General features: G+C 39.3%; 1 protein-coding gene across 1 annotated transcript in view; it reads right to left on the reverse strand.

Moving 5' to 3' along the window:
* Positions 1–11,599: 11,599 nt before the first annotated feature.
* Positions 11,600–14,891, reverse strand: part of MTTP (microsomal triglyceride transfer protein) — a 56,627-nt gene continuing 53,335 nt past the window's right edge. Inside the window, exons 17-18 of the mRNA XM_005910303.3 lie at positions 14,628–14,798; positions 11,600–13,062 (exon numbers count right to left, since the gene is read on the reverse strand). Coding sequence (XP_005910365.2) covers positions 12,891–13,062; positions 14,628–14,798 — 343 coding nt within the window. The 3' untranslated portion in view covers positions 11,600–12,890. The remainder of the gene's footprint in view (positions 13,063–14,627; positions 14,799–14,891) is intronic.

Consider the following 14,891-nt stretch of genomic DNA (forward strand, 5'->3'; position numbering starts at 1 on the left):
ACAGAGCCCGGATTTCAGTGGGCAGAAACATAGTCCCATCTCTCAATGGAAAGAGTGTCCAATAATTTGGGGACTTATTTTAACCACCATCCTAATTAAGGAGTGCTTTAAACAGATACTTTTTAAAGAAGGAATTTTAAAGCCAGTTCTTAGCCATGATTGGAAGGGCCTGGTGGGCTGCAGTCCATGGGGTCGCTAGGAGTCAGACACGACTGAGCGACTTCACTTTATTTTTTCACTTTCATGCATTGGAGAAGGAAATGGCAACCCACTGCAGTGTTCTTGCCTGGAGAATCCCAGGGACGGGGGAGTCTGGTGGGCTGCCATCTATGGGGTCGCACAGAGTTGGACACGACTGAAGCGATGCAGCAGCAGCAGCAGCAGCAGACTAGTGTAGGTTAGGTCAAAGATTCTAGAAAAAACCTAGAATGATAATGGTCTATACAAGATTTGTTCATTGACATGTATACACTATACACCATCATGTGTAAAATAGATAGCTAGTGGGAAGCTGCTGTATAGCACCAGGAGCTCAGGTCAGTGCTCTGCGATGACCTAGAGGGGTAGGATGTGGAGGGGAGGGAGGTTCAAGAGGGATATATGTATATGTATAGCTGATCCACACTGTTGTACAGCAGAAACTAACACAACATTGGAAAGCAATTATACTCCAATAAAAAAAAAAGGTTTGTTGGGTGTGCTTTATGTGTGTGTTGAGCGTATACTGGAATCTCAGAGGGCAGAATCTCACTAGTGTATTTCTAGCGTGGAGGGAATTAATGTTCTTTAGGAATGAATGAATGTCTGCTATATGCCAGACATTCTGATTCACGAAGAGGTTAGGATTTCAGGAAGCCTTTAAACATGATGAGAATGCCTGATACGCTGATGAAGCTCTTTAGTCTAAGCCTTGTCGAAGGCATGGAGATTGAAAGAGGAAACTGGCCAACGGCTGCAAAGAGGAGATCCATGCCAGCGCCCCAGCATGGGGCAGGCGTGGCGCAAAGAGGGCTAGGTGTGAAGAGAAGCAGAAAACCAGCGCAATAGCAAGAGACTGAAAGTGAAGCAGCTGTTTAGTTGTGCAGAAGGCAGGGAGCTGTTGAAGGGCATTAAGGAGAGGAGCGTGTCGGGCAGTAGCATGGCCCAAGCCCTTTGACAGGAAGTTTATCCAACAGAAGTGATGTGAAAAGATAGTCATCAAAGACACAGCAAAAACTTACATGTATTTTTTCTGCCTCAATCAACAGATTGTCCCTTGAGTATAATCATCCCTGAAGGCTTATATACCTTCAGTACTATTGGATAGAGAGTGAAACAGGTTTTATTATACATGTATGTATATTCCACACAAACACACACTAGATAGAGCATTATAGGATAACATTATAATATACATATAATATGTGGCATATTATATATTATTATAAAGAGAGAATTGTGAGATAATGCAAATTACTCCTAGCCTGTAGTTGCATTCAATAAATATTAACTACTGACAAAAAAAAGAAATATAAACTGCTACAATATACCTCTCCATTATAGCACATTTGCTACTGAAAAATTCAAGTTCACTCCTATACAGTTTGCTTAAAAATGCTCAAACCACTTACTGGGATATCTTCTGTTTATAAAAATAGTACATGTTCTTTGAAGGAAATTTAGAAATGTAAAAATAATCTAAAAACTAAAAAGTAGGGAAAATTCTTAATCACTAAGCAAAATACCTCCAGAAACAAATATTATTGCTTGCAAGTGTACTTGATACTTTGCATGCTATTTTGTAGTCTATTTTTTCTATAAATTTATAAACCTACCTCTTTAACTTCCAATATTTTTAAAGGAATGTTTTTTAACATCTATATCTTATTTCTTATTTCATGTTTACTTAATCTCATATTTTAAGCACTTAGTTCTTATGGTTTTGGGCTGTGAAAATAATGCTGCCATGGACATCTTTGAACACAAATCTTTCCAAGCATCTCTGATGATTTCCTTGGGACAAAGTCCTCTAATAAAAGGTCATGAACAATCTTAAAACTTTTGACACAGATATCTCCCTATCATCCACCCCAAAACATGTAAACACCTTATTTAGAAACTTCATATTTTAGCACTTCACTTGTATAAAATTATCCTGAAGACTGAGGGATGAGAAGCGCCTTGTTATTTGCTGAAATACGTATTCACTGCTAAGATACAAACGCTTGCTTTCAACCCCTCCCCCACCCAATAACCCCACTTTCTAAACACACACACACACACACACACATACAGTTTGCACACTTTAGAAGAGACTGGGAGTCTTCTTATGACTTTAAGTATCTTCTTTTTCTCTAGGGCAAGGCTCTCCAAGTGTGGATCTAAGCTTGAGAAGCTCACCCTTTTTAATTCCCAGGTGGGTGGTAGACGTACTAAGTACCTGCAAGCAGGTGGTTCAGTCATTGGCAGCTTCTACGCACAGGAAATACGATGGAAACTGCTTAGGGAGATTCGTTTGGGCAGAACGAAGGGTGAGAGATGAGGAACTGGAATAGCTGGCTGTTGGTGTGTTTGGAGAGTATATGTGGCAGGAACATGAGGGGTGCTGTTTGTGAAGAGTCATGTGGTTGAAGCCGGAATGAAACGTTGAATTTAAGTGTGGAGAGGAAACTCACTTCCAGATTTAGGAGCTCAAACTGAATCCTGGGTAGGTAGCAGAGGACGATGATTATGTGCTTGAACGCTAGAGGGAGACTCTCGGATTAATCCTGTGTTCTCTACTGGTTATGAGATCTTACACAAGGCCCTGAGTCTCTCTCTCTGTGCTTCAGTTCTCCATACAGGAAAGGTGTATAATTACAGTTTCTACCTTATAGGATTATTTTGAGAATGAAATTATAGGCCACCTATGAAGTGCCTAAAGCAGTGCATGGTGCCTAGGAGGTTCTGTATAAAATGATGAATGGGTAACTCGGAGACTGTGGAAGACTTTGGTGAAGTACAAATAATTAAGTCTTGGGGACTGTCTGATCATCCCATAAGTGCTTTGGCTTCACCAAGGTCCTCTCAGATTTTATTGAAAAGCTTATGTCTTCTTCCATTATTGGGGAATATATTAGAACATCTTCACTCACAAACATCTCTTTGTATCTCAATAATTTAATTCATCTCACATGGAAATCTTACTTTTGACTGTGTTTACATGGTTGATCTTCAAGCAAATTGAGTGGGAGAAGTTTAAAAAGGTGGGGATAGGTAACCCAAAACAGAATGGAGGTGACTCACTTTCACCAACAAAGGAATCAGGTAATATAATCTAAATCCTATTCTGGAAAGAGAAGGTCCAAACTTTTACATGTAATCCTAGAAGATTATGGCAGGAATCTTTTTAGTAAAAATAGAAGGATGAAAATAGCATACAGGTTTATGTGATGTTCCAAGTCAACTGTGAACAAATTAAACTCTTATTAATAGGAGGGTAGCAAAGGATTACTAACTCATTCTAGATTAATGTTAATCCCACTATGGAAGGTAAATGATTAGTTATTGAAGGCAATGGCACCCCACTCCAGTACTCTTGCCTGGAAAATCCCATGGACGGAGGAGCCTGGTAGGCTGCAGACCATGGGGTTTCGAAGAGTCAGACACGACTGAGCGACTTCACTTTCACTTTTCCCTTTCATGCATTGGAGAAGGAAATGGCAACCTACTCCAGTGTTCTTGCCTGGAGAATCCCAGGGACGGGGGAGCCTGGTGGGCCGCCGTCTATGGGGTCACACAGAGTCGGACACGACTGAAGCGACTTAGCATTGTACCTCCAATGGTGGACTTTTTATTGATATCAACTTTTATGCTCTTCTCTAACCTCATCCGGAGAAGGCAATGGCACCCCACTCCAGTGTTCTTGCCTGGAGAATCCCAGGGACGGGGGAGCCTGGTGGGCTGCCGTCTATGGGGTCACACAGAGTTGGACACGACTGAAGCGACTTAGCAGCAGCAGCAGCAGCTAACCTCATCAAATAGAATATGCAGTCATGCAGTAGGCTCTGTGAGTGTGAACTGCTTGTCTGCACACTCAAGCTGCAAACAGACCTGGCTCCGTCTGGGGGTTTTAGAAGTCCTGGATAGTAAAGGAGTCTGATACACAAGAGAAGCCAATCCTAGTTAAGTAGTAGCTGAAGAAAGGTAAAGAAATCATGTGGTCTTATTCCAAACTGCCCTCCCTGCTTCCCACTCTCTGGATGCTGCATGTGAGAGGCTCAGATATCCTGGCCATAGAGTTAGAGGAGCATGACCACTGTGCTATATCTCACTAGTTGGAAGGTAGAAGTAGAAAGTAGAAACAAATACCATTTTGTTGAAACTGATCATTGATGACTAAGAACATTGCTCATGACATCTCTAATACTAAAAACAACATTAATTAAAGTGGAAAATAACATTTATCAGATGCTACTGTGTGCTTTGGTGGTGCGGTCGGTAAAGGATCCGCCTGCAATGTGGGAGACCTGGGTTTCATTCCTGGGTTGGGAAGATCCCCTGGAGAAGGAAATGGCAATCCACTCCAGTATTCCTGCTTGGGAAATCCCATGGACAGAGGAGCCTGGTGGGCTACAGTCCATGGGGTTGCAAAGAGTTGGACACGACTGAGTGACTAAGCACAGCACTGTGTGCTCAGCACTATATATATTCATTATCTCAAGGAATTTGTCAAACCACCCAGTGAAGTAGGATTATCATACCTATTCTAAAGAGGACAAATAGAGTCATATGCCCCAATTCATTCAACCAACAGATTGTAGACCTGGAATTTCAAGCCACAACCTGCTGGTTCCACCCATCTGCTGTCCCCACTGTCTCAGTTGACAACTAAATTAGTGCAGGAAGTGCAGTGAATATTTGATCAACCTGAGTCCAGAACAGACTCTTAATGTCAGAAGCCAGCTGAAACACGTGGGAAGCCCAGGGACAGGATAGACATCTTGAACTCTGTCTCTCCTCCCTGTACAGGAGCACATTTAGACTATTTTAAATATGTTTTAAGCTTTCAAATAAGTTTTTATGAATTTTAAAGTAAATTAATTAGTGAAAATGGAGCTGGAGCATTACCAAGTGATTTGAGCCCTCCTTGCACGTTCTGGGGTTATCATCCCTCATTGCTCTCACCCCCACCACCATCGTCACTAGCACCACCATCTTCGCTATGTCCACACTCACTACTTCCATTCACTGTTCAGCCTCCAAGTTCTAGCCAGGGCATTTAAGCAATAAGAAAATTAAAGCAATTTACATTGGAAAGGAAGAAGTAAAACAGTTTTTATTTACAGATGATATGATCTTGTATATAGAAAATCTTTAGGAATCTATCATAAGATATTAGAACTAATAAGTGAGTTCAGCAGGGTTGCAGGATACATGATCAAATACAAAAAACTGCATTTCTATACACTTGCAATGAAAAATTCAAAAATGAAAGTAAGAAAACAATTCCATTCACAATAGCATCAAAAATAATAGAACACTTGGAATAAATTTGACAAAAGAAGTACAAAACTTATATTATGAAAATTATAAAACATTGTTGAAAGAAATTTTAAAAGATTTCAGTAAGTGGAAAGGTGTCTCAGATTCATGGATCAGGAGATCTAATATTGTTAAGATGGTAATACTTCTCGAACTGATGCACAGATTCAATATAATCCTTATCAGAATCCCAGCTGTGTTTGTGGAAATTGACAAGCTAAATCCTAAAATTCATATGGAAACTCAAGGGACTCAGGATAGCCACAACAATCTTGAGAAAGAACAAAGTAGGTGTGTCAATTTTATTTATCCTTTCAAAGAACCAGCTTTTGGCTTTGTTGATTTTTACTATGGTCTCTTTTGTTTCTTTTGCATTTATTTCTGCCCTAATTTTAAAGATTTCTTTCCTTCTACTAACCCTGGGGTTCTTCATTTCTTCCTTTTCTAGTTTCCTTAGGTGTAGAGTTAGATTATTTATTTGACTTTTTTCTTGTTTCTTGAGGTATGCCTGTATTGCTATGAACTTTCCCCTTAGGACTGCTTTTACAGTGTCCCACAGGTTTTGGGTTGTTGTGTTTTCATTTGCATTCATTTCTATATAAATTTTGATTTCTTTTTTGATTTCTTCTGTGATTTGTTGGTTATTCAGCAGCGTGTTGTTCAGCCTCCATATGTTGCTATTTTTAATAGTTTTTCTCCTGTAATTGAGATCTAATCTTACTGCATTGTGGTCAGAAAAGATGCTTGGAATGATTTCAATTTTTCTGAATTTACCAAGGCTAGATTTATGGCCCAGAATATGATCTATCCTGGAGAAGGTTCCGTGTGTGCTTGAGAAAAAGGTGAAATTCATTGTTTTGGGATGAAATGTCCTATAGATATCAATTAGGTCTAACTGGTCTATTGTATCATTTAAAGTTTGTGTTTCTTTGTTAATTTTCTGTTTAGGTGATCTATCCATAGGTGTGAGTGGGGTATTAAAGTCTCCCACTATTATTGTGTTATTGTTAATTTCTCCTTTCATACAAGAAACAAAGGGAGAAAAATCAAATCAATAAAATTAGAAATGAAAATGGAGAGATCACAACAGACAACACAGAAATACAAAGGATCATAAGAGACTACTATCAGCAATTATATGGCAATAAAATGGACAACGTGGAAGAAATGGACAAATTCTTAGAAAAGTACAACTTTCCAAAAATGGACCAGGAAGAAATAGAAAATCTTAACAGACTCATCACAAGCACGGAAATTGAAACCGTAATCAGAAATCTTCCAACAAACAAAAGCCCAGGTCCAGACGGCTTCACAGCTGAATTCTACCAAAAATTTAGAGAAGAGCTAACACCTATCCTACTCAAACTCTTCCAGAAAAGTGCAGAGGAAGGTAAACTTCCAAACTCATTCTATGAGGCCACCATCACCCTAATACCAAAACCTGACAAAAATGCCACCAAAAAAGAAAACTACAGGCCAATATTACTGATGAACATAGATGCAAAAATCCTTAACAAAATTCTAGCAATCAGAATCCAACAACACATTAAAAAGATCATATACCATGACCAAGTGGGCTTTATCCCAGGGATGCAAGGATTCTTCAATATCTGCAAATCAATCAATGTAATACACCACATTAACAAATTGAAAAATAAAAGCCATATGATTATCTCAATAGATGCAGAGAAAGCCTTTGACAAAATTCAACATCGTTTTATGATAAAAACTCTCCAGAAAGCAGGAATAGAAGGAACATATCTCAACATAATAAAAGCTATATATGACAAACCCACAGCAAACATTATCCTCAATGGTGAAAAATTGAAAGCATTTCCTCTAAAGTCAGGAACAAGACAAGGGTGCCCACTTTCACCATTACTATTCAACATAGTTTTGGAAGTTTTGGCCACAGCAATCAGAGCAGAAAAAGAAATAAAAGGAATCCAAATTGGAAAAGAAGAAGTAAAACACTCACTGTTTGCAGATGACATGATCCTCTACATAGAAAACCCTAAAGACTCCACCAGAAAATTACTAGAACTAATCAATGAATATAGTAAAGTTGCAGGATATAAAATCAACATACAGAAATCCCTTGCTTTCCTATACACTAATAATGAGAAAATAGAAAGAGAAATTAAGGAAACAATTCCATTCACCATTGCAACAGAAAGAATAAAATACTTAGGAATATATCTACCTAAAGAAACTAAAGACCTATATATAGAAAACTATAAAACACTGGTGAAAGAAATCAAAGAGGACACTAATAGATGGAGAAATATACCATGTTCATGGATTGGAAGAATCAATATAGTGAAAATGAGTATACTACCCAAAGCAATTTATAGATTCAATGCAATCCCTATCAAGCTACCAACGGTATTCTTCACAGAGCTAGAACAAATAATTTCATAATTTGTATGGAAATACAAAAAACCTTGAATAGCCAAAGCTATCTTGAGAAAGAAGAATGGAACTAGAAGAATCAACCTGCCTGACTTCAGGCTCTACTACAAAGCCACAGTCATCAAGACAGTATGGTACTGGCACAAAGACAGAAATATAGATCAATGGAACAAAATAGAAAGCCCAGAGATAAATCCACGCACATATGGAGACCTTATCTGTGACAAAGGAGGCAAGAATATACAATGGACTAAAGACAATCTCGTTAACAAGTGGTGCTGGGAAAACTGGTCAACCACTTGTAAAAGAATGAAACTAGAGCACTTTCTAACACCATACACAAAAATAAACTCAAAATGGATTAAAGATCTAAACATAAGACCAGAAACTATAAAACTCCTAGAGGAGAACACAGGCAAAACACTCTCCGACATACATCACAGCAGGATCCTCTATGACCCACCTCCCAGAATATTGGAAATAAAAGCAAAAATAAACAAATGGGACCTAATTAAAATTAAAAGCTTCTGCACAACAAAGGAAACTATAATCAAGGTGAAAAGACAGCCTTCAGAATGAGAGAAAATAATAGCAAATGAAGCAACTAACAAACAACTAATCTCAAAAATATACAAGCAACTCCTACAGCTCAATTCCAGAAAAATAAATGACCCAATCAAAAAATGGGCCAAAGAACTAAATAGACATTTCTCCGAAGAAGACATACAGATGGCTAACAAACACATGAAAAGATGTTCAACATCACTCATTATCAGAGAAATGCAAATCAAAACCACTATGAGGTACCATTTCACGCCAGTCAGAATGGCTGTGATCCAAAAGTCTACAAGCAATAAATGCTGGAGTGGGTGTGGAGAAAAGGGAACCCTCTTACACTGTTGATGGGAATGCAAACTAGTACAGCCACTATGGAGAACAGTGTGGAGATTCCTTAAAAAACTGGAAATAGAACTGCCTTATGATCCAGCAATCCCACTGCTGGGCATACACACCGAGGAAACCAGAAGGGAAAGAGACATGTGTACCCCAATGTTCATTGCAGCACTGTTTATAATAGCCAGGATATGGAATCAACCTAGATGTCCATCAGCAGATGAATGGATAAGAAAGCAGTGGTACATCTACACAATGGAGTATTACTCAGCCGTTAAAAGAATACATTTGAATCAGTTCTAATAAGGTGGATGAAACTGGAGCCTATTATACAGAGTGAAGTAAGCCAGAAAGAAAAACAGCAATACAGTATACTAATGCATATATATGGAATTTAGAAAGATGGTAACAATAACCCTGTATACGAGACAGCAAAAGAGACACTGATGTATAGAACAGTCTTTTGGACTCTGTGGGAGAGGGAGAGGGTGGGATGATTTGGGAGAATGGCATTGAAATATGTATAATATCATATATGAAATGAGTCGCCAGCCCAGGTTCGATGCACGATACTGGATGCTTGGGGCTGGTGCACTGGGACGACCCAGAGGGATGGTATGGGGAGGGAGGAGGGAGGAGGGTTCAGGATGCGGAACACATGTATACCTGTGGCAGATTCATTTTGATATATGGCAAAACCAATACAATATTGTAAAGTTAAATAAAAAAAAAAGTAGGTGGACTCACAGGTTGCAAGTTCAAAACTTACTATAAAGCAACAATAATCAAAAGAGTATCCTACTGGACTAAAGATAACATGCAGATTAATGGAATAAAACAAACAATCCAGAAGTGAGCCTTTACACTTACAGTCAATTGCTTTTCAACAAAGATGTCAAGACAATTTAGTGGGGGAAAAAAAATACTTTCAACAAATGCTGTTGGGACAACCAGGTGTCCACATACAAAAGAATGAATTTGGACTCCCTACTGCACATCATATATAAAGACTAATTCAAACTAGATCAAATATTTAATTTAGAGCTAACTATGAAACTCTCAGAGAAGGAAATGGCAACCCACTCCAGTGTTCTTGCCTGGAGAATCCCAGGGATGGGGGAGCCTGGTGGGCTGTCGTCTCTGGGGTCACACAGAGTCGGACACGACTGAAGCGACTTAGCAGCAGCAGCAGCAGCAGCAGCATGAAACTCTTAGAAGAAAACATAGGGGTAAATCTTTGTGACCTTGGACTTCCAGTGGCCTCTTGGATGTGACCAAAAGTACAAGCAACAAAAGGAAAAATAGATTACTTGGGTTTCACTACAATTAAAAACTCTTGTGTTTCAAAGAACATTATCAAGAGAGTGAAAAGACATCACACAGAATGGAAAAAATTTTCAGAAGTTATTTATCTGACAAGGGACTTACACCCCAAATATATAAGGAATTCTTACCACTCAATAATAAAGACAAATAATCCAATTTTTTAAAAGGCAAAGGATCTGAATAAACATATCTCCAAAGAAGATGTAATAATATGCAGTGGCTAGTAAGTGCACTGAAGAATGCTCAACATCATTAGTCATTAGGGAAACACAAATCGAAACAATGGTGAGGTACCACTTCACATCCACTAGGATGGCTATAATTTAAAAAGGGCAGTAAGATTGTTGTTGAAGATAAGGAGATATCAGAAACCTTATACACTGCTGGTGGAAATGTAAAATGGTGTAGTCACGTGAAAAGCATTTGGCAATTATTAAAAGTCTAAACATACAATTGCTGTTTGACCCAGCAATTCTACTATGAGGCATATACCCAAGAGAAATAAAAGCATATGCTCACACAAAAATTTGTAGACAAAAGTTCATGACAGAATTACTCATGATAACTAAAGGTGAAAACTACCCAAATGAACATCAACTGTTAAATGGTATATTTATGTAATGGAATATTATTCAACCATAAAAAGAGTCAAATATTGCTCACTAGTGGTAAAGAACCCACCTGCCAATGTAGGAGATGTAAGAGTCGTGGGTTCAATCCCAGGATCGGGAAGATCCCCTGGAGGAGGGCATGGCAACCCACTCCAGTATTTTTGCTTGAAAAATCCAATGGACAGAGGAAACTGGCAGGCTACCATACATGGGATCACAAAGAGTTGGACACGACTGAGCCTGCACACACACACACACACACACACACACACACCACACAGGCTGTTATCACAGAAGTAGCTGGGATTTGCCAAGCATCACATAGCCGAGGTTTCTTAGCTCCCAACATCTTGAGCTCAGTGCTCTGCATCAACTTGCTTTTGCTGCAACAACAGAATCTCTATAGAATGTTTCCTCCAAGGCCAATGCCACCACCACTACCAGTACCCCCCAAAACCCTCTTGCTTTTTAGTCTTTTTTCTTTTCTCAATAACACAATAAGTGTGCTGGTCCAAAGTTTTAAAAAACTGGGCTTAGAGCTTGTTTTTAAGAGCTTCTGACTGCTGCTGTTTCCAGCAGTGTATTTTCCAAAGGGTTCTGACCACTCATTAGAGCACCTGGCCTATTCTGTAGAGCTGTAGAGGCTCTGTTGTAGGTGTGTCTGTGCTCAGAAAGTGACGGTAACAGATAAATATGGTGCTCAAATTAATGGATGGCTGGATGGCATCATTGACTCAATGGACACTAGTCTGAACAAACTCCTGGAGACAGTAAAGACAGGGAAGCCTGGCGTGCTGCTTGGGGTTGCAAAGAGTTGGACATGATTTAGCGACTGAACGACAACAACTAAGTAACAGAAGACAAAAGCAATTCAGTAGGAATTCCACATATTTATTTCATCACATATCATCTTAAATTTACAACTAATGGTGGGCTACTTAAACTTCCATAAATCCCATAGTGTGTGTGTGTGTGTGTGTGTGTGTTTTATGGACAAGTGAGCACCTGTTATGTGTTTGGATCCTGTCACTAACACATGTGTCTTTTTATTAGTAAATACTTGAAAATGGTTAACATATGAAAAGGTGAAAACTATCCAAATGTCTATCAACTGATAAATGGCATATTTATATAACGGGATATTATTCAACAGTAAAAAGAGTAAAGTACTGATCGCTAGTAGTAAAGAACTCACCTGCCAATACAGGAGATGTAAGAGATGTCTCTTTTAATGTTTCTTTTAATTTGTACAGATAGAGACATTCTTTTCTTGATTTCATATTTTAGAATCCAAATCCATCAGTTTCTTAAAGTATTATTAAGTTCTCCTAGCTTTTGTAGATTATAGTCCAACAGACTGGAACTTCCACCACAAAACAATTGATCGAAAGATAAAAAATGATGACTATTTGACGATCTTCCTTATAAAGGACAGTGGACCATACTGAAGTCTCAAAGAGACACAGCACAAAAAAAGTCAAATGGAGTTCCTGAAGTTAGTATTTCTAATTCTGATAAGCTCAGTCTGACGTTTTTGTAAGGCAGGAGGCAGAGGCCTGACAGGCTTTCTTCTAGCAATCGATGTGGCCAGCACAGAGATGAGATGGTACGTGTCAATTCTGTGTGCCTCCTACCTCAAGGCTCAATAAAACTAACAGTAGAAGAGATAAATATTAATTCTTGAACATAGTTGACAGAAGCCTTTAAAAGTCGTGTCCACTTTCCTGATTGGGCATGTTTGGTAGAGACAAGCCATGCAAGATTTTACCAAGGACTTCATACAGTGATTGAACATTTTTGAAACAAAACTGTGCTCCCCCCTAGTGTGTGTAGGTCTTTTTTTTTTTAAACAATGGTTTCTTCTTAGGGCAGAATTAGTTTCACAGTAGTAAATGTGATTTGAGAGAGATGCAGGAAAACAGAACGCTACTAAAGTATCACAGAGAGTGGCTCAGAATGACTCTGTAGGTGGTATCAAATGATTCAGGCCCAAACTTAATTATGTGAGGTTTTTCATCACGTTCTACAAAACTCTTAAATACAGGTAAATATGTAAACACTGTGCTCTCAGAGAGCAATACTTAGGCATGTCACATCCTATCCCTTCTGGCGAGATGAAGTCTAATGAAACAGCCCCCATCAGTTTCAAAACCAACCACTGGAACTGCTCTCTGGTTGAGGAGCAAACACCACCTTGCACATGTCAGAGTTCTCTTGGTGCAGCGGGAATTCACATCCTCCTATTAGGCTTTCTTTTCTCTTCCGAGAAACGTAACCTCTGCCTGTGGACAGCCTTTCATATTTTGTCTCAAATTGCCTGCATAACAACAACAATAACAAAATCACACACATATTAAAGTCACACCACACCCATCAGAGCCCAGTTATTGAATGAACACTTCAAGCTTCTGAGTCAAAGCCAATTGAGAAAGGACGTCAGTACCAAAGCTTTCGTTCCCACGAATGGGGTGATTTTTTTCTTCCCATTTCTCTTCCCGCTAACAGATACACTTCACAGGCCTGGGATATGAGAGTCCTGCCACTCATTTTTCTGGCATGAAAGACCAAATGCCTCTCAGATTTTTGGAGATGCTGCTAAGCTTTGTAGGCCTTGCTATGTCTCCCATCCCTCATTCCAGGGGCCCTGCCTTTGGGGTATACCCCTTTTAGTAAGGAGCAAATCCATCTGGGTTTAAGCCAACAATGCTGACAGGGAAACACCCCCAGAGCTCTGGGCCAAGTGAAATGTGGAACCAGATCAGTTAGCCTTGTGCCTGGGCTGCTGGTCACTGCATTTTGACCACTGGAAGGTTGATTTTCTTTTTAATGTGTTAATGGAGGTTTATTCTAGACATGTGCATGCGTGCGTGCGTGCGTGTGTGTGTGTGTGTGTTAGTCACTCATTCATGTCCAACTCTTCGTGATCCCATGGACTGTAGTCCGCCAGGCTCCTCTGACCATTGGATTTTCTAGGCAAGAATACTAGAGAGGGTAGCTTTTCCCTTCTCCAGGGGATCTTCCTGACCCAAGGATTGAACCCAGGTCTACTGCATTGGCAGGCGGATTCTTAATCTTCTGAGCCACCAGGGAAGTCCATTCTAGACATAAGTTAATATAAATTAACAACTGCTTAATAGCCTCAGGGAAGCTTCCCTGGTGGCTCAGATGGTAAAGAATCTGCTTGTAATGTAAAAGACCTGAGTTTGATCCTCAGGAGATCCTCAGGAGAAGGCAATGTCTACCCATTCCAGTGTTCTTGCCTGGAGAATTCCACAGACAGAGGAGCCTGGCAAGCTATAGTTCATGGGGTCGCAAAGAGTTGAACACAACTGAGAGACTGAGCATACACACACAAGTACTCTAATAAAAGCATGTTTTTTAAAATTCAAAATCCCCAACACTTAAGCTTGAGAGAAACTTAAACCAGGTCAAGTTGCTGTTATATGGATTACATAAAACTTGTGAATTCATTTGGGCTTTTAAGCCATGGTAAATGATTGTCAGATGTTCTGTTTTGAGCTTTCTATCCAAGAGAAAACTGTGAAAACAGCTGATAGTAAACACGTATCTAGTGTTTTTGCTGAAACTATGTGGAAACTTACACTAAATCAAATCTCTTTGTTGCCTTGATAAATTATTTCTGGGCTAGAATATGATATTATCTCCAGAATCAAATGAACTTGTCATTACAGTTTCTTGGCATGCTAGAAACTGACATTTTTTTTTTAGTCTTATCAATTATTCTTTATTCATTTAAAGAAAATTCATGTCTCACTGGGTTTTACCATTTTCCTTTAATTTCTGTGGAATGCTCAAAATTGGGTGCAAGTTCCTGGTGAACTCTTGATGTCCCTGGAACATTCTGTAAGTCCTGTTTCTTACCTGTATGGAACATCTTCCTTGTCCATCTGCAGACAAACTAAAAATGGGTACTGAGAAAACTGCACCGTGGAGATAAACTCCAAGCCTGCTTCTGTTTCTGCACCAATTTCCAAGCCAGCTTTCACAAAAGAGGAGTCCACCGTGATGCCACCAGTTATTAACACACTTACCCTAAAAATTGGGCAAAATAATCCATGAATCACATTTAACTGAGCTGAACTAACAGACCATGGGGTCTGAATTTCTGACATTGATAACTGGAAA

This window comes from Bos mutus, chromosome 6 (genome assembly GCF_027580195.1).
Source record: "Bos mutus isolate GX-2022 chromosome 6, NWIPB_WYAK_1.1, whole genome shotgun sequence".
In the NCBI taxonomy this organism is placed as follows: domain Eukaryota; kingdom Metazoa; phylum Chordata; class Mammalia; order Artiodactyla; family Bovidae; genus Bos; species Bos mutus.